The 27,818-nt window shown below is 42.0% G+C and overlaps 1 protein-coding gene across 3 annotated transcripts in view; it reads left to right on the top strand.

Moving 5' to 3' along the window:
* The first annotated feature begins 6,464 nt into the window (after nucleotides 1-6,464).
* LOC311283501 (uncharacterized protein) overlaps nucleotides 6,465-27,818 on the top strand; it is a 46,538-nt gene continuing 25,184 nt past the window's right edge. For 2 of the 3 annotated variants that reach the window (XR_014626073.1, XR_014626074.1), the window contains exons 1-3: nucleotides 6,465-6,887; nucleotides 15,511-15,618; nucleotides 15,701-15,763. Coding sequence is in view for 1 of the 3 variants with exons in the window: in XM_084397935.1 (XP_084254061.1) it covers nucleotides 6,752-6,887; nucleotides 15,511-15,618; nucleotides 15,701-15,763; nucleotides 21,343-21,479 (444 nt within the window). In the remaining 2 variants the exon portion in view is untranslated. Of the gene's footprint in view, nucleotides 6,888-15,510; nucleotides 15,619-15,700; nucleotides 15,764-21,342; nucleotides 24,090-27,818 lie in introns of those variants that run through there. The other variant, XM_084397935.1, reaches the window with a different exon arrangement.

The raw sequence follows: 27,818 nt of genomic DNA, 5'->3' as shown, positions 1-27,818 counted from the left end.
CTCCTCGGTGTCCTTGGCGTGTGTGTGTGTTTCTCAGCTCCTCCTCGGTGTCCTTGGCGTGTGTGTGTGTGTGTTTCTCAGCTCCTCCTCGGTGTCCTTGGCATGTGTGTGTGTTTCTCAGCTCCTCCTCGGTGTCCTTGGCGTGTGTGTGTGTGTGTTTCTCAGCTCCTCCTCGGTGTCCTTGGCGTGTGTGTGTGTGTGTGCTTCTCAGCTCCTCCTCGGTGTCCTTGGCATGTGTGTGTGTTTCTCAGCTCCTCCTCGGTGTCCTTGGCATGTGTGTGTGTTTCTCAGCTCCTCCTCGGTGTCCTTGGCGTGTGTGTGTGTGTGTGTTTCTCAGCTCCTCCTCGGTGTCCTTGGCATGTGTGTGTGTTTCTCAGCTCCTCCTCGGTGTCCTTGGCGTGTGTGTGTGTGTGTTTCTCAGCTCCTCCTCGGTGTCCTTGGCGTGTGTGTGTGTGTGTTTCTCAGCTCCTCCTCGGTGTCCTTGGCGTGTGTGTGTGTTTCTCAGCTCCTCCTCGGTGTCCTTGGCGTGTGTGTGTGTTTCTCAGCTCCTCCTCTGTGACCTTGGCGTGTGTGTGTGTTTCTCAGCTCCTCCTCGGTGTCCTTGGCGTGTGTGTGTGTGTGTGTTTCTCAGCTCCTCCTCTGTGACCTTGGCGTGTGTGTGTGTTTCTCAGCTCCTCCTCGGTGTCCTTGGCGTGTGTGTGTGTTTCTCAGCTCCTCCTCGGTGTCCTTGGCGTGTGTGTGTGTGTGTGTTTCTCAGCTCCTCCTCGGTGTCCTTGGCGTGTGTGTGTGGTTTCTCAGCTCCTCCTCGGTGACCTTGGCGTGTGTGTGTGTTTCTCAGCTCCTCCTCGGTGTCCTTGGCGTGTGTGTGTGGTTTCTCAGCTCCTCCTCGGTGACCTTGGCGTGTGTGTGTGTTTCTCAGCTCCTCCTCGGTGTCCTTGGCGTGTGTGTGTGTTTCTCAGCTCCTCCTCGGTGACCTTGGCGTGTGTGTGTGTTTCTCAGCTCCTCCTCGGTGTCCTTGGTGTGTGTGTGTGTGTTTCTCAGCTCCTCCTCGGTGTCCTTGGCGTGTGTGTGTGTTTCTCAGCTCCTCCTCGGTGTCCTTGGCGTGTGTGTGTGTGTGTGTTTCTCAGCTCCTCCTCTGTGACCTTGGCGTGTGTGTGTGTTTCTCAGCTCCTCCTCGGTTTCTCAGCTCCTCCTCGGTGTCCTTGGCGTGTGTGTGTGTGTGTTTCTCAGCTCCTCCTCGGTGTCCTTGGCATGTGTGTGTGTTTCTCAGCTCCTCCTCTGTGTCCTTGGCGTGTGTGTGTGTTTCTCAGCTCCTCCTCGGTGTCCTTGGCGTGTGTGTGTGTGTGTTTCTCAGCTCCTCCTCGGTGTCCTTGGTGTGTGTGTGTGTGTGTTTCTCAGCTCCTCCTCGGTGTCCTTGGCGTGTGTGTGTGTTTCTCAGCTCCTCCTCGGTGTCCTTGGCATGTGTGTGTGTTTCTCAGCTCCTCCTCGGTGTCCTTGGCGTGTGTGTGTGTTTCTCAGCTCCTCCTCGGTGTCCTTGGCGTGTGTGTGTGTGTGTGTGTGTGTGCTTCTCAGCTCCTCCTCGGTGTCCTTGGCGTGTGTGTGTGTTTCTCAGCTCCTCCTCGGTGTCCTTGGCATGTGTGTGTGTTTCTCAGCTCCTCCTCGGTGTCCTTGGCGTGTGTGTGTGTGTGTTTCTCAGCTCCTCCTCGGTGTCCTTGGCATGTGTGTGTGTTTCTCAGCTCCTCCTCGGTGTCCTTGGCGTGTGTGTGTGTGTGTTTCTCAGCTCCTCCTCGGTGTCCTTGGCGTGTGTGTGTGTGTGTGCTTCTCAGCTCCTCCTCGTGTCCTTGGCATGTGTGTGTGTTTCTCAGCTCCTCCTCGGTGTCCTTGGCATGTGTGTGTGTTTCTCAGCTCCTCCTCGGTGTCCTTGGCGTGTGTGTGTTTCTCAGCTCCTCCTCGGTGTCCTTGGCATGTGTGTGTGTTTCTCAGCTCCTCCTCGGTGTCCTTGGCGTGTGTGTGTGTGTGTTTCTCAGCTCCTCCTCGGTGTCCTTGGCGTGTGTGTGTGTTTCTCAGCTCCTCCTCGGTGTCCTTGGCGTGTGTGTGTGTGTGTGCTTCTCAGCTCCTCCTCGGTGTCCTTGGCGTGTGTGTGTGTTTCTCAGCTCCTCCTCGGTGTCCTTGGCGCGTGTGTGTGTTTCTCAGCTCCTCCTCTGTGACCTTGGCGTGTGTGTGTGTTTCTCAGCTCCTCCTCGGTGTCCTTGGCGTGTGTGTGTGTGTGTTTCTCAGCTCCTCCTCGGTGTCCTTGGCGTGTGTGTGTGTGTGTGTGTTTCTCAGCTCCTCCTCTGTGACCTTGGCGTGTGTGTGTGTTTCTCAGCTCCTCCTCGGTGTCCTTGGCATGTGTGTGTGTTTCTCAGCTCCTCCTCGGTGTCCTTGGCGTGTGTGTGTGTGTGTGTGTGTGTTTCTCAGCTCCTCCTCGGTGTCCTTGGCATGTGTGTGTGTTTCTCAGCTCCTCCTCGGTGTCCTTGGCGTGTGTGTGTGTGTGTTTCTCAGCTCCTCCTCGGTGTCCTTGGCGTGTGTGTGTGTGTGTTTCTCAGCTCCTCCTCGGTGTCCTTGGCGTGTGTGTGTGTTTCTCAGCTCCTCCTCGGTGTCCTTGGCGTGTGTGTGTTTCTCAGCTCCTCCTCGGTGTCCTTGGTGTGTGTGTGTTTCTCAGCTCCTCCTCGGTGTCCTTGGCGTGTGTGTGTGTTTCTCAGCTCCTCCTCTGTGACCTTGGCGTGTGTGTGTGTTTCTCAGCTCCTCCTCGGTGTCCTTGGCGTGTGTGTGTGTGTGTGCTTCTCAGCTCCTCCTCTGTGACCTTGGCGTGTGTGTGTGTTTCTCAGCTCCTCCTCGGTGTCCTTGGCGTGTGTGTGTGTGTGTGTGAGAGAGAGAGAGAGAGAGAGAGAGTGTGCTCTTGTTTATGTGATCTGTGAGGAGGAGGATCGTGTGTGTGTGTTTCTCAGCTCCTCCTCGGTGTCCTTGGCGTGTGTGTGTGTTTCTCAGCTCTTCCTCTGTGTCCTTGGCGTGTGTGTGTGTTTCTCAGCTCCTCCTCGGTGTCCTTGGCGTGTGTGTGTGTTTCTCAGCTCCTCCTCGGTGTCCTTGGCGTGTGTGTGTGTTTCTCAGCTCCTCCTCGGTGTCCTTGGCGTGTGTGTGTGTTTCTCAGCTCCTCCTCTGTGTTCTTGGCGTGTGTGTGTGTTTCTCAGCTCCTCCTCGGTGTCCTTGGCGTGTGTGTGTGTTTCTCAGCTCCTCCTCGGTGTCCTTGGCTAGTGTGTGTGTGTGTTTCTCAGCTCCTCCTCTGTGACCTTGGCTAGTGTGTGTGTGTTTCTCAGCTCCTCCTCGGTGTCCTTGGCGTGTGTGTGTGTGTTTCTCAGCTCCTCCTCTGTGTCCTTGGCGTGTGTGTGTGTTTCTCAGCTCCTCCTCGGTGTCCTTGGCGTGTGTGTGTGTGTTTCTCAGCTCCTCCTCTGTGTCCTTGGCGTGTGTGTGTGTTTCTCAGCTCCTCCTCTGTGTCCTTGGCGTGTGTGTGTTTCTCAGCTCCTCCTCGGTGTCCTTGGCGTGTGTGTGTGTTTCTCAGCTCCTCCTCTGTGTCCTTGGCGTGTGTGTGTGTGTGTGTTTCTCAGCTCCTCCTCTGTGTCCTTGGCGTGTGTGTGTGTTTCTCAGCTCCTCCTCTGTGTTCTTGGCGTGTGTGTGTGTTTCTCAGCTCCTCCTCGGTGTCCTTGGCGTGTGTGTGTGTTTCTCAGCTCCTCCTCTGTGTCCTTGGCTAGTGTGTGTGTGTGTTTCTCAGCTCCTCCTCGGTGTCCTTGGCTAGTGTGTGTGTGGTTTCTCAGCTCCTCCTCTGTGTTCTTGGCGTGTGTGTGTGTGTTTCTCAGCTCCTCCTCGGTGTCCTTGGCGTGTGTGTGTGTGTTTCTCAGCTCCTCCTCTGTGTCCTTGGCGTGTGTGTGTGTGTTTCTCAGCTCCTCCTCTGTGTCTCCTCTGTGGCTTGAGGGTGAGTAAATCATGGGTTAAATATCATTTTTGGGCGAACTATCCCTTTAAGTGCTGTATAAATAAAGGAGACTTGACTTGATTTTGTGAACTTTGTGTGTATTTGTCAGTTTAAGCGCAATAAGATGTTAAAGAGAACTAAGTTTAATTCTCATGAATGCTCCGTCTGACATCCAGCTTTCTGTGTGTGTGATTCGGGTGTGTGTTCTCAGAAATTTAGACTGAATAATAAACGTTCATGATGATGAAGAACTGCAGTGTCACTTGAGCATGACCGCAATCGAGATGATAATCAAAACCGAACAGATGTTCTAGTTTTCGCCAGAGTATTATGATCTGTAAAGGCTCCGCCCTCTTCTGGAAAGGGGGCGGAGCAGCAACACTTATTTGCATTTAAAGACACATGCAAAAATGTGCATTTACAACATTACATAAAAATTATCTGTGGGGTATTTTGAGCTGAAACTTCACAGACACTTTCACTTTTTCAAATCATTTGATTCGGAGTGTGTATCAATCTGCCAAAGTCATGTGATTTCAGTAAACAAAGCTTCATTACACGTCACAGAGTTGAGGACTCTTTGACTCGACTTGAATTTGAGTCCCAAATTTGATGATTTGTGACTCGACTTTGACATTGTAAGTCCTGCCCAATCGGTCCAACGACAGTTTCCGATAAGCGGGTGAAGGTTTACTGCGTGTTAATGACTTTTCCGCGTGGCAAAGTAATTTAATTCCAATTAAACTTTTATCTGACTCCATTTTATTACAACCTTGAATTTAGGTCAGAATGCCAATTGGTTATTGGTCATTTATATAATAGTTTAGCGACACTTTTATAATATATTTATTATATAATAGTTTTAGCGTTTATTCTATTTAACTCTTTACTCTTATTATCCTCGTTCTCTCGGGTGCCAAAGTCGCACAAGGTCCTCGCGCCGACGTTCATATTATGTGGGCTCAAGATCACAAACTCCTCAGTTTTTGGCCACTAAACAGAGGTAATTGGCTAATATCTTAGATGATCGCTTTCACACTTACTCAATCTAAGATATTTTGTGAACCCCCCATGGATATGTATACACTTTAATAAAAGTAGCGTTTACTTCAGTAGAGGTCATGGCCACTGCTACAGATATAAGCCGACCAACATTATTTCTCTGATAGTAGCTTTGGTTTAGTCATGCCATGGTTTCCCACGTACACTTGACTAGAGTAACATTACATTAAACAGAGGTAATGCTCACCCTATTTAGGTTGGTCGATCAGCATTTTGCTGTCCTAAACGGAGATTACTTTTTGTCTTTATATCCCAAATACACTTGAATTAGTGCTAAATATTAGCCAGAACTCTAAAATCTCAGTTAACGTGCCCTATATGCTCCACCTCCACTCAAAACTGTTAGTCCGTCACTAATCTGACGCAGATTTGCTGTAATAATAGACACAACGTAATCTACGTAAAGTTAATAAATAAATCTATATGTAACAATTTATTATTGGTCAGGTATCGCCAATTACATAATCAGTTCAAAGATATTCAAGACAATAACATTAAATGCTCAGAGATAAAGAGTAAAAGATGTACACCCGACTCAGGAAACACATAATGCTGAGTGTCTGAAAGATATTCATATCTTATCATATATATCATATCAAGATATTAAAGATATTTAGAGAGATTTATTCATCTGACTAGTAATTTGAGAATCATTGAAAAATGTGGTGATGTGCAAATGTATATTATGAGAAAATGAAACCGTTTTTTGACCTTTGATGCATTAACCTGTTGTAGGAGACTCCACAACAACATTAAGCATAATAGGGCACTTTATCAAACATCTATAACTGACCATGAATAACCTCGATTATTTCCACAGCAATATTACGGATGTGTTAAATATAACTGTATAATACATAGGTCTGACCCGAATTTGGTGAATCAAAATCAATTCCGATTTAAATCTCACTAGTTTTCATGTAAACGTTCGGATTCATCGATCGGAATGAATTCAGTGCGATTGAAACAAAAGGTGTGCATGCAGCAAACATGGCCATTGTTTGTATAATTGCTAAACCTCGCCTTTTGCTTGCAAAGTCTCTCTCTTGCGCTCTATTCTCAGCCTCTGTTCTGCTGTTATCTGCAGTGTCGTCAAACTGCTCGCGCATGTGGAGGACGATAGGAACGTTCCACTATTCATGATGGGGGGGCACATTCGAGCAGATGTAATAACGTTAAAATCTTAATGGTTAGACAAACCATACAATATATGATAGAAAACTAATACGTAATATATGATTTATATAGACTTATTGGTATTTGTCACCCTAAGCGGCCGCTTAATACCTCTCTTATTGGTTAAGCCCCCCCCCCCCCTCTCTCTCTCTCTCTCTCTCTCTCTCTCTCTCTCTCTCTCTCACTCTCTCTCACTCACACACACACACACACACACACACACACACATAGCTAGGCTATAGGCTTTGAAACCGCTGCACTTCATCTTAGAATAAACATACAGTTATTTCTTTCGTTGATGTGGACGCAAAGTTATGTTATAATTAGCCTATTTATCGTGTGGTGTGTGAACGAGATTTAATTAAAGGGGAAGGACTCTGAAACAGTGGGCGGTGGCTGTACATGATAATACAGGAGCGTTTAAACGGAGAAAGTGAAGCTACTGTGCATCAGTGCAGTTACTACTACATCCAGAGGTAATTTAGTAAAGGTTCGAGCACATTCAACATGAGTTTCCAGATCCACTTTACAGATATTAGACACGGACTGGAGAGAATAGCAGTTTCTGTGGCGAATTCTGAAGAGGAGTTCAGGAACACCACAGTGCAGGAGTTAAAGAGAAAACTCATTCCTGAAGACCAACGTAAGTCCAACACTTCAGTCTTCTGTGTGCATTAGCTGACATATGTGAAGTAGACTATATTGATGTTACCCAGATAGCAAAATGTGTCTGGGCCACCTCTGGGCCTCATCCTTGCTTCAATTCTGGCCCAGTCTGGCTGGCTCCCCGGCCCAAAACTGGCCCACACACTGAACACGGACTCAAACAACTTCCTTTGGCCCAGATGTGGCCCACACCTTTTAAAATGACTCTTATTTATTGATATGGCCCAGGTCTGGCCTAGGCACTGTAAAGCCCGGGACATTTTATAAAAGCAACCAAGAAAAAGGCTGAGAAAAAAACAGAGAGAAAAATGCAGTTTTATTTATTAAAAAAGTACGTAATACAGTGAGCTTGATATTTATAATTTTCCTTACCACGTTCAAATAATGTGCATAACTTAATTCTGAAGTATTGTGCATTCTTAGTCCATGTTAAAGGTGCATTGCGCAAAAGTCTGAGTTTTCGCAGAACTACGCCCCCTCTGGCGGCAAGCGAAACTGCAACCAGAGGTGTGCACGCTCACGGACCACACGCACGCTTGCACGAGCACGAGCTGGTCATAACCCAAGGAGCATCAGCCGCACAAATTTTTTGTTTACAATCATAATGTCTTCAGAGGTAATAAAGTTTTAAATCTGCAAGTAATTTAAAATATGTGAAAGGAAAGGCAATTGAGTAAATAACACACTTATGTGTGAGGGAAAAAATGGGGGTAGTAGAAAACTTCGTTTTTTATTCCCATCTATCTCCATGTTGAACTGTGTTATGTGTTTACTGTATCCACTTATGACTATTATTATGGAAACACGTTCATGAACAATATAAGTTATTACTTTGTAAAAGCTCAAAATTGTAATCATGATACCATACCATACACAGTCGGTCAACAAAGTACACCCAAATGTCTCAAGGTAATAAACAATCAAGTGGCACTATGACGTTACCATAAAAGCCAAATAGGCTAATCCGCCGAAGATTTGCGGGGGTTTAGCCTGTTTTATTGATCAGCTAAGTAGCATATTCCAATAGCAATACATCGTAATTAAGCAGTAATTTGCTCAAAATTTGTGTCTAAGTATCTAACTTATATATCAGCATTTTATATCACAATCATTCTGAACCTGATCACAGATTGTAGCCTACAAACAAGTTGTCTCCACGGGTGGGTTAGGGTTTACCCTAGGCTAACCCTAACCCTGACCCATTGCAGCAACAGTGTGGTGTTCAGTGTAGTTCAATTCACAGATAAATTACTCTTTTGAAAGGTTAGTGAATCAGATCAGAAAGAGTCGCATGTATAGAGAACTGTGGCGTCAAAAAGACGAATTGACTGACTACATTTTAGAAAACAAAATGAAATATAGCTCAATATCATCTCATTAGCCAACATTACAGTGCACTGGATACAGCACAGCAGTTTCTCTAATAAACAAATACACAATCATCCTGAAAAGAGACCGTAGGCCTTCTCATCAACACTCCGAATCTCCGGGACCGATGGGTATTCTGACGTTACATAACTATCAGCGCAAACAACTACATACTAAAAAAACTAGTTTTATCTTGACAATTAAAACATCAAACAACACTAGAACAATGAATGAATTAAATCACTTCGCCTACTCGTTTCTTCAGCTGAATGATTCCTCGGGAAAACAAGGAGTTTGCGTCTGCAGGATCTTCCTCAGGAATAAAATTAACCGTTCCTTAATTCTAGTAGTGTCCCGCTTGTGACAAAACGAACTCGGGCCAATGGTAAATACACACAGCTACACCGAGTATGGACCTGACACCTGGCCCAGAAGAAGCCGTCAGTCCGGCAGATGTTACGTGCGGTCGGCTCGGATCTGGCCCGTTATCTGTTCACCGATGCCGACACTGATGCGTTTCAGCCGGAATCGGCCCAACTGTGCTTGCTATCTGGGTAACAAAGAAAATCTGTATTTGAATGAAGATTCGGCTTTTATTAAAGGGATAGTTCACCTATAAATTAAAATTAGCCCATGATTTACTCACCCTCATCTTATCCTAGGTGTATATGACATTCTTCTTTCAGACGAACACAATCAGAGTTATGTTAAAAAATGTCCTGGCTCTTCCAAGCTTTATAATTGCAGTGAATGGGTATATTTTTTTGTAAGTCCATCAAAGTGCATCTATCCATCAGTGCATCTGTCCATCATAAAGTGCATCTATCCATCATAAAGTGCATCTGTCCATCATAAAAGTGCATCTATCCATCATAAAGTGCATCTATCCATCATAAAGTGCATCTGTCCATCATAAAAGTGCATCTATCCATCATAAAGTGCATCTATCCATCATAAAGTGCATCTATCCATCATAAAGTGCATCTATCATCATAAAGTGCATCTGTCCATCATAAAGTGCATCTATCCATCATAAAGTGCATCTGTCCATCATAAAAGTGCATCTATCCATCATAAAGTGCATCTATCCATCATAAAGTGCATCTGTCCATCATAAAAGTGCATCTATCCATCATAAAGTGCATCTATCCATCATAAAGTGCATCTATCCATCATAAAGTGCATCTATCATCATAAAGTGCATCTGTCCATCATAAAGTGCATCTATCCATCATAAAGTGCATCTGTCCATCATAAAAGTGCATCTGTCCATCATAAAGTGCATCTATCCATCATAAAGTGCATCTGTCCATCATAAAGTGCATCTATCCATCATAAAGTGCATCTGTCCATCATAAAAGTGCATCTGTCCATCATAAAAGTGCATCTATCCATCATAAAGTGCATCTATCCATCATAAAGTGCATCTATCCATCATAAAGTGCATCTATCATCATAAAGTGCATCTGTCCATCATAAAGTGCATCTATCCATCATAAAGTGCATCTATCCATCATAAAAGTGCATCTATCCATCATAAAGTGCATCTATCCATCATAAAGTGCATCTGTCCATCATAAAGTGCATCTATCCATCATAAAGTGCATCTATCCATCATAAAGTGCATCTATCATCATAAAGTGCATCTGTCCATCATAAAGTGCATCTATCCATCATAAAGTGCATCTGTCCATCATAAAAGTGCATCTATCCATCATAAAGTGCATCTGTCCATCATAAAAGTGCATCTATCCATCATAAAGTGCATCTGTCCATCATAAAAGTGCATCTATCCATCATAAAGTGCATCTATCCATCATAAAGTGCATCTATCCATCATAAAGTGCATCTATCCATCATAAAGTGCATCTATCATCATAAAGTGCATCTGTCCATCATAAAGTGCATCTATCCATCATAAAGTGCATCTGTCCATCATAAAAGTGCATCTATCCATCATAAAGTGCATCTATCCATCATAAAGTGCATCTATCCATCATAAAGTGCATCTATCATCATAAAGTGCATCTGTCCATCATAAAGTGCATCTATCATCATAAAGTGCATCTGTCCATCATAAAGTGCATCTGTCCATCATAAAGTGCATCTATCCATCATAAAGTGCATCTGTCCATCATAAAAGTGCATCTGTCCATCATAAAGTGCATCTATCCATCATAAAGTGCATCTGTCCATCATAAAGTGCATCTATCATCATAAAGTGCATCTATCCATCATAAAGTGCATCTGTCCATCATAAAGTGCATCTATCATCATAAAGTGCATCTGTCCATCATAAAGTGCATCTATCCATCATAAAGTGCATCTATCCATCATAAAGTGCATCTGTCCATCATAAAGTGCATCTGTCCATCATAAAGTGCATCTATCCATCATAAAGTGCATCTGTCCATCATAAAAGTGCATCTGTCCATCATAAAGTGCATCTATCATCATAAAGTGCATCTGTCCATCATAAAGTGCATCTATCCATCATAAAGTGCATCTATCCATCATAAAGTGCATCTGTCCATCATAAAGTGCATCTGTCCATCATAAAGTGCATCTATCCATCATAAAGTGCATCTATCCATCATAAAGTGCATCTGTCCATCATAAAGTGCATCTATCATCATAAAGTGCATCTGTCCATCATAAAGTGCATCTATCCATCATAAAGTGCATCTATCCATCATAAAGTGCATCTGTCCATCATAAAGTGCATCTGTCCATCATAAAGTGCATCTGTCCATCATAAAGTGCATCTGTCCATCATAAAAGTGCATCTGTCCATCATAAAGTGCATCTATCATCATAAAGTGCATCTGTCCATCATAAAGTGCATCTATCCATCATAAAGTGCATCTATCCATCATAAAGTGCATCTGTCCATCATAAAGTGCATCTGTCCATCATAAAGTGCATCTATCCATCATAAAGTGCATCTGTCCATCATAAAGTGCATCTGTCCATCATAAAGTGCATCTATCCATCATAAAGTGCATCTGTCCATCATAAAGTGCATCTATCCATCATAAAGTGCATCTGTCCATCATAAAGTGCATCTGTCCATCATAAAGTGCATCTATCATCATAAAGTGCATCTATCCATCATAAAGTGCATCTGTCCATCATAAAAGTGCATCTATCCATCATAAAGTGCATCTATCATCATAAAGTGCATCTGTCCATCATAAAGTGCATCTATCATCATAAAGTGCATCTGTCCATCATAAAGTGCATCTATCCATCATAAAGTGCATCTGTCCATCATAAAAGTGCATCTGTCCATCATAAAGTGCATCTATCCATCATAAAGTGCATCTGTCCATCATAAAAGTGCATCTGTCCATCATAAAAGTGCATCTATCCATCATAAAGTGCATCTATCCATCATAAAGTGCATCTATCCATCATAAAGTGCATCTATCCATCATAAAGTGCATCTATCATCATAAAGTGCATCTGTCCATCATAAAGTGCATCTATCCATCATAAAGTGCATCTATCCATCATAAAAGTGCATCTATCCATCATAAAGTGCATCTATCCATCATAAAGTGCATCTGTCCATCATAAAGTGCATCTATCCATCATAAAGTGCATCTATCCATCATAAAGTGCATCTATCATCATAAAGTGCATCTGTCCATCATAAAGTGCATCTATCCATCATAAAGTGCATCTGTCCATCATAAAAGTGCATCTATCCATCATAAAGTGCATCTGTCCATCATAAAAGTGCATCTATCCATCATAAAGTGCATCTGTCCATCATAAAGTGCATCTATCATCATAAAGTGCATCTGTCCATCATAAAGTGCATCTGTCCATCATAAAGTGCATCTATCCATCATAAAGTGCATCTGTCCATCATAAAAGTGCATCTGTCCATCATAAAGTGCATCTATCCATCATAAAGTGCATCTGTCCATCATAAAAGTGCATCTATCCATCATAAAGTGCATCTATCATCATAAAGTGCATCTGTCCATCATAAAGTGCATCTATCATCATAAAGTGCATCTGTCCATCATAAAAGTGCATCTATCCATCATAAAGTGCATCTATCATCATAAAGTGCATCTGTCCATCATAAAGTGCATCTATCATCATAAAGTGCATCTGTCCATCATAAAGTGCATCTATCATCATAAAGTGCATCTGTCCATCATAAAGTGCATCTATCCATCATAAAGTGCATCTATCCATCATAAAGTGCATCTGTCCATCATAAAAGTGCATCTGTCCATCATAAAGTGCATCTATCCATCATAAAGTGCATCTATCCATCATAAAGTGCATCTATCCATCATAAAGTGCATCTATCCATCATAAAGTGCATCTATCCATCATAAAGTGCATCTATCCATCATAAAGTGCATCTGTCCATCATAAAAGTGCATCTATCCATCATAAAGTGCATCTATCCATCATAAAGTGCATCTATCCATCATAAAGTGCATCTATCCATCATAAAGTGCATCTGTCCATCATAAAGTGCATCTATCATCATAAAGTGCATCTATCCATCATAAAAGTGCATCTATTCATCATAAAGTGCATCTATCCATCATAAAAGTGTATCTATCATCATAAAGTGCATCTATCCATCATAAAGTGCATCTATCCATCATAAAAGTGCATCTATCATCATAAAAGTGTATCTATCATCATAAAGTGCATCTATCCATCATAAAAGTGCATCTATCATCATAAAAGTGCATCTATCATCATAAAAGTGCATCTATCATCATAAAAGTGTATCTATCATCATAAAGTGCATCTATCCATCATAAAGTGTATCTATCATCATAAAGTGCATCTATCCATCATAAAGTGCATCTATTCATCATAAAAGTGCATCTATCATCATAAAGTGCATCTGTCCATCATAAAGTGCATCTATCATCATAAAGTGCATCTGTCCATCATAAACGTGCATTTATCATCATAAAGTGCATCTATCATCATAAAGTGCATCTATCCATCATAAAGTGCATCTATCCATCATAAAGTGCATCTATCATCATAAAGTGCATCTATCCATCATAAAGTGCATCTATCATCATAAAGTGCATCTGTCCATCATAAACGTGCATTTATCATCATAAAAGTGTATCTATCATCATAAAAGTGCATCTATCATCATAAAAGTGCATCTATCATCATAAAGTGCATCTGTCCATCATAAACGTGCATTTATCATCATAAAAGTGTATCTATCATCATAAAAGTGCATCTATCATCATAAAAGTGCATCTATCATCATAAAGTGCATCTGTCCATCATAAACGTGCATTTATCATCATAAAAGTGTATCTATTAGGGATGCAACGGTACACGGTAAAATCCCGGACCGTTCGGTCAGCCCTGCACGGTACAATCTACCGTCGTGTCCCGCGGGACTTCGGTTTTGCCATTGAGTTCGCGCTGATCCTTTTAGTTTTTGCTTTAGCTTATCTTGTTCACATATCGCGCCTAAAAACGCGTAGAAAACGCTAGGCGCGCCGCGTTCTCCTTTTTCCAAAGCGCTAGGGCGGTTGCGCTCCGGAGGCGTCTGTCCTTGCTAAAGCAGCCATCAGCTGCTCTCTGGTTGGTTCTTGTCACGTGACCTACGGTGCGCTTGCGGCATTCTGAAAAGAATTTTCTCCACTGCTGGACATCGTTAGTGCATCGTTAGTGCCAACCGGTCTCGCCTTGCACCAGACAGTGTTGATAGACTCTTTGCACAAGAATCTCTCAATAGTGGATGAGTAAATAACATTGCACTTTGTATCCTGAATGCAGTTTTTTTTTTTTTTTTATATATTATTTTGCTCTGCTTTTTTTTTATTCAAAGCACAAGCTAATTTATGTTTGTTAAAGGTAAAAGTGCACTTTTTCTTTCACATTGATCACTTCATATACCAGTTATCAAGGTTTGGAATTGGGATCCACTTGAATATTTTGAAGTGTGTTTGTTTACATTTTGTATTTCATATAAGTGATAGTTGAAGAGGTTGTATTACTTAGTGTTGTTCAGTACAGACTAGAGTGTTAATTTATTCCATACATTGATGTTCTTCCTACTGTGACATTCTGTTTATGCTCATAAGAAAAATAAAACATATTTTTGGGATGAAATAGCAGTCTCTTTCTGCACAAAACATGTACCGAAACTGAACCGAGACCGTGGCCCAAAAACCGAGGTACGGACCGTACCGTGGGCTATCTGTACCGTTGCACCCCTAGTATCTATCATCATAAAGTGCATCTATTCATCATAAAAGTGCATCTGTCCTAGAGCTGAAGATCTTTGCCCGAACCCGACGGGACCCGTCGGGACCCGACGGGTTTGGTCGGGTTCGGACTTAATTTCTATTATTTTACACGGGCTCGGGCCGGGCTCGGGCTCGCGCTTCGGGTTGCGTGGTAAATGAGCGGTCAGGTGATGTGTTTAGATTAGCGTGAAAATGGATCTTGAGGAGGTGAAATGGAGGCTGGTCTCTGGAGGACTTATTTTATTTCTTTGTTCCAACTTCCAAGTGGCCTCTAGCCTCCGTTAGTCATGAATAAATTATGTTCAAATTTTTATAAATTACTCCTTTTTTTATGAAAGACAAAGGTGCTGTGTGCGTGCGTCTCTTTCTTTCTTTCTCTCCCTTTTCCGCCGAGTGGTGCGTGTGCTGGCTCGCGGTGTGAAGCGCGTGTCCGCGCTATTCTCCGACACTCTTATCACTGCTGTGCTGATAGACGGCCTTTTGGACAGTCGGGCTGTAAACGGGTTCGGGCTTTTAAAAAGCTGTCAATCAAAATTTACTTGTCGGGCTCGGGCCAAACTCTGTCGGGCTCGGGCCTTTTCGGGCCGAACTTTTAAGGCCCGATTACAGCTCTAATCTGTCCATCATAAAAGTGCATCATAAAAGTGCTCTACGTGTCTCTGGGGGGTTACTAAATGTCTTCTGAAGTGAAGCCATGTGATCGTGTAAGAAAATATAAAATATCCTTATTTAAAACTTAATTGTCTAAAATAACTAGCTTCCAGCAGACGGACCTAGGACGGGTTCAGGGAGAGTAAATCATGGGCTAATGTTCATTTTTGGGTGAACTCTCCCTTTAATGGAGAAGCCTGTGATTGAGAAGTTTGCAAACAAACAACATAATTCAGAAAGCACATATTAATGAGGAAACCATCGCTCTCTGATGCGTGTGTGTGTGTGTGTTCTCTGTTCCTCATGTTTCTTCCACAGTTGAAGACGCTTTTCTTCTCTATGATTACAAGCCACTGGAGGATGATCACACACTGGGTTTCTACGACATTAAACATGAGGATCATATTATCGCAGTGCACAGGGGATGTATGCATTATTTACACTAGTATTTGACATTATTAAAAGCATTTATTTATAGTCTTAAACTAACTGACCTTTCTATTTTCAGTCCCCTATACAGTGAGACCTCAGGGTCCCCAGTGTGTCTCTTCTCCTGTTCAAGGGTCACCAGGTCAGTTTCTCTTCTGAGTCTGAAGTCCACAAATGCTTGTTTTCTCCATCAGTGGTTTTGCATTACACACATTTATAAAGGCACTGATAGACAGATCTGAGGCAAACAATCATAATCTCCACATCGTCTCACAGTGTCAGGTCTCTCTGAAGAGAAATATATAAGAATATCCAGGACTGAATCTAGAGTTAAATATGAGCTCTTAACATGTAAATGCATTAAAGTCACACTGAATTCAGAGAGGAATCTTAAATCATGTTCCAGTATTAAACACTGATAAAACACATAATCCAGTATAAATATATTCATACTGAGGGTTGAAATATAATATTATGATGGAGTTTGTGTTTTCCTCTATACATTCATATGCAAATATGTAATAATATGCAAATAATATAATCTTTAATTTTTTGCGCACATTTATTAAATTAAATTTGCACTTAATATTTTTATTTTGTGAGAATTGTTTCCCTTCCTCGTGTGTCAATGGTTTAATTAAAGGTTCTGTGAGTAATTTCAATATAACTTCCCCAAAAACTAGCGTGAGAACATGAATAGAGGACAGAAATAAATGATCATGTGAACTAACTCTCAGTATTAGTAGAATCATAGAGTTATAGTTCGTATATAATAAGTTTACATGTAGTTGCAAAGTTATAGTCTGTTGAGGAGCATCAACATAAAGAGTCAGCTGATATTAACCAGAGGGTTTATTAATACTCTAATAACTGATAAACTGATATCCACATAAAGAGTTTAGAGTATTTTTATGCATTACAGTAAACAGAAAAGAAAAGTTGTTTCAGGTTATCAAGTTATTACTTTATGATGAAAGATTATGAAGATAAACATTGTGCTTCTTTATAATAACATGCACTGATGGCTCGATATCAATAAGAGGAACATTTACTATATTTTTCATATTTCCATGAGTCGTTTATTATAAACTCATTTGTGTAATGTAATATTTTATTTTAAGAGGTCGACATTAGAAGAGAATATAGTGAATTATATGGTAGTAAGTTTGACTGATCTCACACTTTAAATGATCAGCTCACAGTATTAATATATTTATGATGATTATGTGAAACTGTAGTTATAAAGAATTATTTAAGGATCCGTTTATAGGATCTGATTTTATATTAGTAATTCTTCAGTGAATTCTGCTCTTAAACTGAATGTATGTTGTATTATTTTCTGTCATTATTAATATCTGTTACACGATTAAACCCCACAGAGGAACAGCAGTCAAGTGTCAGTTTATGATCACAGTTTTAACCAGTATTTTATACTAACAGGGAACGTTCTGGAAAGATTCTCTCAAAGTTATGATCAAACGTTCCTCCAGTAACATTACACATTTGTTCACAGTTATCTGGTGTTTAATAATGTCCTCAGAACATCAGAACTAAATATTATTTATACATCATTAATGGAGCTTTTATTCTGAAACGTTTTAGTCGGATGTTCATCTAATGTTTTTTTATTTTATTTTTGCTGTTTAAGAATATTCAACATTCATAAGTAACGTTCCCATAATGTTTGAAGAATGATAGACGTTTTGCTGACCTTCACATAAAAAAAAGTTCTACATACATTCATAAATAATACTTTAATTGGTTAATGGCAACGTCAGTAAACGTCAGTTTTTATGGCGACTGCTGTAAATCAGGCTGTGGAGGAGGACCTGCCCTCGTCCAGAAGCTCTTGTAGGAAGGAGAGAATCTCCGTCACCCCACAGCATTGTGGATCCAAGTTTCGAGCCGAGCACCAGCCAGAGAACACTGACCATTTGGAAGCTTAGAGCCGTCTAGTAGAGGGCGCTCTAGCCTGTGTGATCATGTTTAGCATGTTTAGGTCAACGGGTATCCGTTGATGGCCCATACATGTAGGGCCCAAAGCTCAGGGCGTGGATGCCAGATCGCGCCCCTGGCCTGAGAGAGGAGATCCTTCCTCACCGGAATCGGCCACGGGGCCGTGCTCACTAGCTGCATCAGCTCCGGGAACCAGACTTGGTTCCTCCAAAGCGGCGCTACGAGGAGCACAGAGCATTCGCTCTCCCTGAGTCGTTTGATTACCTGTGGTAACAACGCAATTGGGGGAAACGCATAAAGCGGGCGGCTGGGCCACTTGTGGGCCAGTGCTCCCCTGTCCTTTGTAAAGAATATCGGGCAATAAGCGTTGTCTAGCGACGCGAAGAGGTCGACTTCCGCTCTGCCGAAGGTGTCCCATAGCAATTGGACTACCTGGGGATGAAGGGACCATTCCTCTGGGGGAACATTGTCCCTGGACAGCATGTCTGGACCCACGTTCAGACAGCCTGGCACGTGCACCGCTCTCAGCGAGCGCAGGTTGTGCTGAGACCATACGAGGAGGCGTTGTGCCATCCTGTGGAGGTTTCGTGATCTGAGACCGCCCTGGCGGTTTATGTAGGATACCACCGACATGTTGTCCATGCGGACTAAGACGTGGTGGCCCTTTAAGAGGGGAAGAAAACACCCCAGAGCGTTCTCGGCCGCTTTCATCTCCAGACAGTTTATGTGTAGGCGCTTCTCTTGGCCTGACCACCGGCCAAAAGTCAGCCTGCCCTCGTAGAGCGCGCCCCAACCTGAGTTGGAGGCATCTGTCGAGACTACTTTCAGCTTCGAGACCCAGATCCCGAGACCAGTCGTAGCACTGCTGAGGCCATAAAACCTAGCATCCTCTGAAAGCTGTTGAAAGGAGTGACATCGCCAGCCTTGAATGACGCTGCTAGGCGTTGTATTCGCAGAGCGCTCTGTCAGCCACGCTGCCATTGACACTGAGTCTAAATCTGTTCCCAGAAAGGACATTTTCTGGCTGGGAGACAGTACTCTCTTGGTCCAATTGATTTTGAGACCCAAACCTTCCAGGTGGCTGAGTAGTAAGGCCTTGTGCGTTACTACTGTGCCTAGATCAGTTCCGCCTCTGACTGTGCTAGAATTAGCCAGTCGTCCAAATAGTTCAGCGCTCGTATACTCCTTAATCTCAGGGGAGCCAACGCTGCGTCCATGCACCTTGTAAATGTACGGGGTGCTAAAGACAGGCCGAATGGCAGGACGGTGTACTGATAGGCCTGGCCCTCGAAGGCAAATCTCAAGAAAGGCCTGTGACGGGGTGCTATTTGAATTTGAAAATAAGCATCTTTCAGATCCACTGAAATAAACCAGTCCCTCGGGCAAATTTGCACAAGGATTTGTCTGGTCGTGAGCATTTTGAACGGCCTCTTCATCAGGGCTCTGTTCAAACGTCTGAAATCTAAGATGGGTCTGAGACCGCCATCTTTTTTGGGTACTAGGAGGTACCGGCTGTAGAAGCCCGACTCGCTCTGTGTCAGAGGGACAGTTTCTATGGCTCCTTTTTCAGCAGCTTCGCTATCTCGGCCGAAGTAGATGGGCTACTTCGCCTTTCATCGTAGTTTTGACCTTGGCTCAAAAACGAGCGAACTGCAGCGAATAGCCTTGCTTTACAATGTTCAACACCCATTCTGATATGCCCGGGATCAATTCCCATGCTTCCGCATGTGTGGCCAGGGATAGAATGATATCTGGGCTCTGGTCGCTGTGTGTCAGAGACCCAGAAGTGCGATCGAGTTGATACATTGAAGCTGTGCTTACAGCGCTCAGATGGGGCTGCGCGCTGAGAATAGCGGCTGGCTGATTTATGTATAATACTCCCGTCACGGGGACCGGGGAGTGATTTACTGAAGGGAGCCCTACATGTGTACGTGACACAGGGCGTTCAGCGCTTATTAGTGAGGCACACTTCTTACACTTAGAACACAATTGGTGTTCAGCGGGAGCCTCAAGTGAGTGTGTATCACTGAACACAGGGGTGAGCACTGGGAAGTGGGCACAGGTCCTACATTTAGAATATTTTCGGCATGAGCCGGACCAACAGACATAATGTTCTTTCTGAGATTTATCTGGGTCGCCGTGAAAACGGCGTTTGAGTACAGGCGAGCGGGTTGTGTAACGGGCTCGTTGGCTGTAAAATAAACTCCTCCAGTCATCTCTGCTGTGGGGACTGCGAGAGAGAAGCGTGCTGTTTTTGATGGCGGTCCGGCCGCAGCGGGACTCGACCATCGTCATCTTCCTAAGCTGGTCAGGAAGACTTGGGAGGCTCGGGATTCAGCGCAATCTTAGGCCTGGGTCCCCGGGGGGGAGGCAGCCTGCGGCGGCTCGAGGAGCACGAGCGCTGATGCGAGTCCCTGAGGTGGCGGCGGCGCTGTGTTCCTGCCCGGCGGCTGCTTTTTGGAGTGGCCTGACGCAGAACTTGAACACCTGGGGATGAAGTGTCGCATGGCCTGCGACGTCTTCTGCACCTCTGTGTAGCGCTCAGCAAACCCTTTCACAGACGGGCTGAAGAGAACCGTAGGAGACACAGGCGCTTCGAGGCCCTGTCAGAATCCTTCATGTCGGACAGAGTGAGCCACAAGTGTCTCTCAGTGACGGCCATCCGCAGGTCTCTGCGAGCGGCGCTTCTTACGGCGCGGCCCAGCGGGGAGAAGCGGAGGAGAGGTGTCAACATCAAACACGGCCAGTCGAGCCCGCACGGTCGACATGGTCATAGTGTCGCATTCTGGGCAGCCACCCTGGGAAAGCGCGTGTTCGAAGTGGTTTCTGCCCAGGCAGGGAGCGCAGAGAATGTGGCGGTCCCCGTCACTGAGCTGGGCTCTGCACGAGCCACATTTCGAGGAATGAGGCATTTGAAACAACGCCTCGGCTCTTTTAGGAAAATACGTGTGAGTCGCAGCTGCGAACACACACGGAAGCAGTAAAGGATATGGGCGCCGGATGGCGCAGCAGGAGCGGCGGCTGAAGGCGGCTTGAAGACGACCGGCTTCTTAAGGCACTAAATCTGCGGTGCAGATGCTCGTCCCGCTGCAGTGCCTCTTCGACGGCGCAGGTTTCTTCTCCGGAGATCCAGCGATGTGAATACTTCGCTGAAGAGATGAAAAACCAAAGAGCATCATATCGGTCTGGGCTTATATAGGCATAAGCCACGCCCATTCTGGCGGGCCGGCCTCTCGATAGGTTGCAGCAGTTGCCTCAGAGCGACCAATAGGCGCGTGAGCTGCCTCGCCTAGGTCTGCTCTCTGCAGCAAATGCGTTTTAAATTAATACAAAATTAAGGATAATTTTTGGCTTTAGTATTCTCGAGAAAAATGGATTTTCCCGTAGCCTAAGCTAGCTTAAGCAACACGAGAGTACTCTCGTAAGAGAAACCAAACGTTCTCAACATTTCTTTGTTTTCTGGGAAGATTGAATGTTTTATGGCGACTTCTGTAAATCAGGCCGTTATCATCATATGCTTTACTGAACATGTGATTTACTGAATGCTGGTCAACTTTGATTTATATTCTATACAACAATGGACAGAAATGAACAATTATCCCACATATCCTCTACATAATATACATGTAAACTTTATTATGATGTGTAAAACATGTTGAATTATTGATTCTTCATACAATTAAAGTTAAAGGTACAGATTGACAGATTCACGACACGATATTATTCAGTTTCTGACGGATGTTTTGTTTTTCTGCTCCACATCAGTTCGTTCACTGTCCAGATCATTTGTCACAGTATTTATAGAAATACCTAAAGATGAAGATGAAGGAATTCCCAGGTCCCAGTCTATGGATAATTTATTATGTGACATGAATCAGCCTCAGCTGAAACCCAGTGAATAATGTTGTGTATTGTAGTTCATAACAGCCTCACATAATCATCACATTAATAACATGTGTTTTTACACACAGTTCAGTCACTGTTAACCTACAATCACACACCCATAATGCACTGCTACTGTACATTGCCGGAAATATTAACATCACATCAGGAATGTGTTATAGAGTTTTTATTGTTCAGTCTAAAGTTTACTGTTGTATTTTGTTAAAGTTTTCAACTCTTTATGGGTTTTCATAAAGTTTGTCATTATTATTCTAAGAAAACAAAAAGCCAGAACACACAATAATTCATGTGATAATTAACTTTATTTTTCCACAAATTTTCCACAAACCTTATAGCAGTTAAACTTTACAGCACAGTGTGTACCATAGATATCATATAAAGGCTGGATGTCTTAAGGCGCAGTCACTTCCGGCATCACCGGCGGCCATCTTACTACAGGGCTCTGTGAATTAAGGTGAGTGATCAGCATGCACACAAATCCTCTTATCTCGCTGAAATCTTGACGGATTTACAAACGGTTTGGTTTCTTACAAACGTCATTACCGTGGCTATAATTCTTTCATATGGAAGTCCATTTGTATAATTATTCATATGTATGCAGTTTCATAGCTACATCTCTGATGTTTATAACAAACCAAACCGTTTGAAAATCGGTAGAAAATTGAGCAAGTTATGGTTATTTAAAAGTACATGCACCATGTTACGAGTGAGCGAGCACCCTGTGGTAAGATGGCCGCCGTGTGCGGACGTCGACCTCCATTGGCCAGCAGCGCGGACGAGATATCTTTATATGATATCTATGAGTGTGTACAACCAAACCCATAATAATCATCATCTTCTTCCTTTGATTTTTATTGGCGGTTGGCAAACCAACTTAAAAGGTGCATTACCGCCACCAACTGGACTGGAGTATGGAAAGCAGTTTGACAACCAAACCCATAATCCAGGGTTTTTTCATGCTCCCATTATCCAGGTTAAACTGCTTTTTAAAGCAACAGCCACATCACTTCCTGTGGAAGATACCATTTTGGTGATTATTATGGGTTTGGTCAGAGAATGTCTAATAAAGGGAGAACTTCCACTCTCGGTAAACTTCCGGCTTCTGAACTGGCTGCAGTTCCACTCTGGCTCCACATGAGGGCGCTCACAGGACGAGTGCAGAATGAATGGAGGTCTATGGCGCTATACCCCTCAAAATCCACTTTTCTCAGGATATAATTTTTTGTCTAGTAATTTGAATGTTGTATTCGAAAGGAGATGCAAAGAAATTACACATTGCTGGGTGTTAGATTTTTTAGAGTCACTTATTTGCTTTAAAAAGTCTTTTAAAATGTCAATGACGTCATACACATCGTACGACCAGAGATACTGCTTTACGGCAATCCTTCAGTCACTTTGGTGCTTTCGCGCTAACCCTAGCAGCTGACACAGGTAAACACACGTGCTAGAAGAGTTTATGTTAGGTTGTTTTAAAAGACCATCAAGCGGTATCTCTGGTCGTAATCAGTCCTTCACTGACCAATCAGCGTTCATTAGCAGAATGCTAGCGTGTTATGGGCAACAACAACTCAACCTGTAAGAAATCGAAAGGACATAAGTACTCGTTCATTCAACTTTCGACCTAAAACCCATGTTGGACTTTCAAAACCTACAATCAAATCTGAGATTTCTCAACGGCAATCGGGTGAAAGAGACACATTTAGCCGTCTAGCCCCATAGACTCCCATTCATTCTGCACTCATGGGTGATCGCCCCCAGTGGAGCTCTGGTGGAACTACAACCAAAATTCAGTACAATAGGACTTAATAGGGAGTGGCCAGGCTCTCCGGCAGCAGCCACATCACTTCCTGTGGAAGATACCATTTTGGTGTGATGTCAGAGGGGGGAGAATTTAGAAACAGCTGTTTTTGCCATTTCATTTGTTGTTAAACTCTTTCTCTGTTAATGTTGTTGTATTGGCTGTTCGGAAGGTGTAAGTGTTGTGTTGGGTGTTTATATTAATTCATTTGATTGTTACAAATGTCTGATAATTGTGGACTCAAAGAAACCTCATACTGAGCTTGTTGTGAACTTGTGCCGTTTGGTTTAGCCAGAATTAGCACATTGTTGCTGTTTTTTTTTTTTTTTTTTTACAGTTTTTCTTTATTTTTGTTTTCTCCTGCACTGTAAATATTTCAGCTCCTTCCAATAAAACACCATTTTTGGATTTTGCATCAGTTTTTTGTTTAGCTCGTCATTTCCCTTTTCCACTCCAGCTGGTTCAGTGTGTTTACTGTTGATCATATGAGCTCCATCATATTACATTCACTGTAATATTTCACTGTCAGAGGCCGACATCATAAGAGAATATGATAGTGAATTATATGGTGTTTGAACTAAATCACACTTTAACTGATCAGATCACAGTATTAATATATTTATGATGATTATGTGAGACTGTATAGTTGGTGGAAGTGTGTAATAACAGTGTTTACAATTATTTAAAAGGACCCCTTTATAGTCTTAAAAGTGACCAAATGCTTGTTTTCTCTATTTTAACTAAACTACATATAATATATCATTTTATAAATAATATATTTTTATCCATTTTGTATATCTTACACGATTAAACCCCACAGGAGCACAAGACAAGTGTCAGTTTATGATCAAAGTTTTAACCAGTGTTTTATACCCAGCAAACACGTTTCTCTCAACATTATGAACAAATATTCTTCCAGAAACACTAATAGAGCATTTGTTTAAAGTTTTCTGCTTTTTAATAATGTTCTTAAAACATTACAACGTTTTCTGGCGACTTCTGTAAATCCGGCCGTTATCATCATATGCTTTACTGTACATGTGATTTACTGAATGCTGGTTCTACAAAACATCGGTTTGTTTGCGTTTTTGCTGAGTTTATTCTTCATAATTGTGTTATTGTTGAGTTTCTCTGAGTGATGAACACATATAGTGTAATAACATGCTCTCTATGATGCTGTATGATTGACATTTCTCTTTTTATGAGCATTAACAGTGGAAAAGTGCACAAGTTTTTTTTTTCACAGTCACACTCAATGTTTTTATCTGATCTCAGATCACTCTAATTAATTTTTACACATTTCACATTTATATAATAAAAGGAAGAGTTGTATCTAAAAGTCTATTATTGGTCTCATTAATCAAGCTGTCTATAAAACGAACGAAATAAACCCTACAGTTTAATAAAATAACACATATTATAAAGCTAGACAAAGTTAAATGCATTGAATTGATTAAAGCTTCAATTAAACATTAGCAGTGTGTGTGTAAAAGTTGTTTTCATGTGTGTTTCTGCTTGCAGTTACACTGTTCTGACCAGCAGGAGTCGCCAGAGTGGCGCTGAGAATCACTGAATCAGTTCATGAAGCAAGTGATTCAATCGATTCAAAGCATCATTAAAATTCTTTCTCCCATTGCCTGAGTTTACAATCATCCATACCAAGTGAATGTCAGAATGTGAATTAGATTTTGAACATAGGATTTTTCATGTCTAATTTAAATCAATGTAATCCATCCATTGTATCATGTCCTCTTTAATTCCTGCTTCTGTGGATCAGAAGGTCGTTGTGCTCAGTCGTAACAGAGGCTGCACATTTCACACACACACGTGATCAGACCAATCATCACTTTATAAGAACCAGACGGATCGAAGAATGAAAGTGCATTGATTTGTTCCTAGTCAAGCTACAGGCTTTCTGTGCGCTGGTTACAAACTAAAGTCTCTGCTTTTCTTTTAACATTTGCTGCATATTGTCATCAGTGATATAAGTTAGTTTCTATAATGATAGTAGTGTGTTTATATTAACATATAATGCAGAGTTAGTGAGTATTTAATCATATTCATGAGAGGAGTAGGGCTGGGTATCATTCAAAATATTTCGATACCGGTTCCTGATCAATACTTTTTTTGATACCAATTTTATGAAATCCATTTTAACAAGATTACACAACACATTACCTCTTTTCAGTTTGACTCATGCTCCTTAGCCAGTGCACATTTTTTTTAATAAAGAGCTCATGCTCACCAAAGCTGAATTTGTTTGATCAAAAATACAGTAAAACTTGTAACATTGTGAAATAGTAATACAATTTAAAATCTTATTTGAATATATTTCAAAATGTAATTTATTCCTGTGATGTCAAATTAGAATTTTCTAAATCATTACTTCAGTGTCACATGATCCTTCAGAAATATGAAAACAGTTTGCTGCTTAATATTTTGGAAACTATGATACATTTTTTCATGATTCTTTGATGAATAAAAATTTCAAAAGAACAGCATTTATTTGAAACAGAAATCTTTTGTAACATTACACATGTTTTAAGGTCATTTTTGATCACTTTAAAGGTGCAATGCGCAACATTTCATGTTAAAAATACCCGTTTTCTAACCCATATATGCTTAAACAATTGCCTGATGGGCTGAATGAGCCCTTCTCTGATCTCTGCGATTGCCTCTATAATCCTGTACAGTAAAATAAATAAGAGGGATTCGGGACGGAATTTGAGACTGGGCGTGACGTCATGCGCGTTCACGCTCACCTGGCTATGGGCTATGTCTGGCAGGTTTGTGTATTCGCCGCCATTTTCCGTGTCAGCGAAGACAACTCGAGCGACAAAAGTAGAAGATGGATTCAAAGAGACCGGCTTGTGTATTGTCCCTGTCAAAATATCTACTAAATAAATCAGCTCTACATGTAGTTTAGTGATTCGCTATTCAAGTAAAACAGTTCAAGATTCTTGAGTGTGATATAAAATGCTGATATATAAGTTAGATAATTAGACACAAATTTTGAGCAAATTACTGCTTAATTAGGATGAATTACTATTGGAATATGCTACTTAGCAGATCAATAAAACAGGCTAAACCCCCGCAAATCTTCGGCGGATTAACGTTAGCCTGTTTGGCTTTTACGGTAACGTCATAGTGCCATATTTGATTGTTTATTACCTTGAGACATTTGAGTGTACTTTGTTGACCAACTGTGTATGGTATGATTATTATTTTGAGCTTTTACAAAGTAATAACTTATATTGTTCATGAACGTGTTTCCATAATAATACAATCATAAGTGGATACAGTAAACACATAACACAGTTCAACATGGAGATAGATGGAAACAAAAAACGAAGTTTTCTACTACCCCCGTTTTTCCCTCACACGTAAGTGTGTAATTTACTCAATTGCCTTTCCTTTCACATATTTAAAATGACTTGCAGATTTATAACTTTATTACCTCTGAAGACATTTAGTGCAGGGCCATATGTAGCAAAATAAAGTGTTTGGAACATTTCATATAGATTTTTGCAAATTATGTTTTTTGACTTCTTCAGACCCTATAGTTTGCAAAACTACCTGTTTCCGATTTTTTCCCGGGCTGCACAGGCCCAAAATCCAAGATGGCGGACATATCACCAAAAATTGCAAATAATCGCCTTTTTAAACATTTCAAATGGATATATGTTAGGTATATCATTATATACATACATTTTCTAATTAACTGATTGACTTGGGTAATAAATATGACCATGGGTAACATGAATTATCATGATTATCAACCAATGATGGGTGTAACCACCATTATGCTATTTATTGGCATACCCGGAAAAACGCATTGACTAATTAAAAGTTTCCTTCATATAACCTAATAATCATTTTAATTAAAATAATGTTCTGCGCTCACCACAATAATTCTGTTAAAGGTGAACTAAGTAACTTTTTTTACCTTAACTGAACTGCTTCGGAGTCATTGGAATGGTTATAATACTTATTTCGGGTTGAATGGTGGTCGTTTCGCACCCCCCTGGTGCCCCTGAGTGGAGAATACGCACTTGCAACTTTGAGACGGCGGGCCACTGCGGCAGGAAGTATTGCGTGATATCAGGTCTCGCGATGTAAACAACTGCTTTACGGCCAAAAGAAATCTGCTAAAATGCTGTCATTATTGCGCTCCCTCACGCTGTTCGAACCCGAATGAAGAAGACGTTTTAAAGAATATCCCGTCTGCTTTGATGTCGTTGATCTACTAGCCTCTGGTGTCTGAGAATCACCAACGAGTTTTTACAACAGTGTTGTCAAATATCTATTCCGAAGCTGTGGGGGAGCTCTAGAGAGAAACCTGCGAGCAAAAAGCGAGAATACAGCGAAGAAATCCCGAAGCTACTGAGTGCTGCTTTAACAATCAGATGACATGGAAAATTATTGGGGAGAATGGATTACATGAAGCCAATGGAAAGATGTGAAAGATAGCCAGCCTTTGTTACTAGGAAACGATAAACAAAATGAAACTTTTGAGCTTTTGCAGGAAGAGGGAAATTAT

This window comes from Rutilus rutilus (genome assembly GCF_951802725.1).
Source record: "Rutilus rutilus genome assembly, chromosome: 23".
Classification (NCBI taxonomy): Eukaryota; Metazoa; Chordata; class Actinopteri; order Cypriniformes; family Leuciscidae; genus Rutilus; species Rutilus rutilus.
This window is presented reverse-complemented; position numbering and strand designations above follow the sequence as displayed.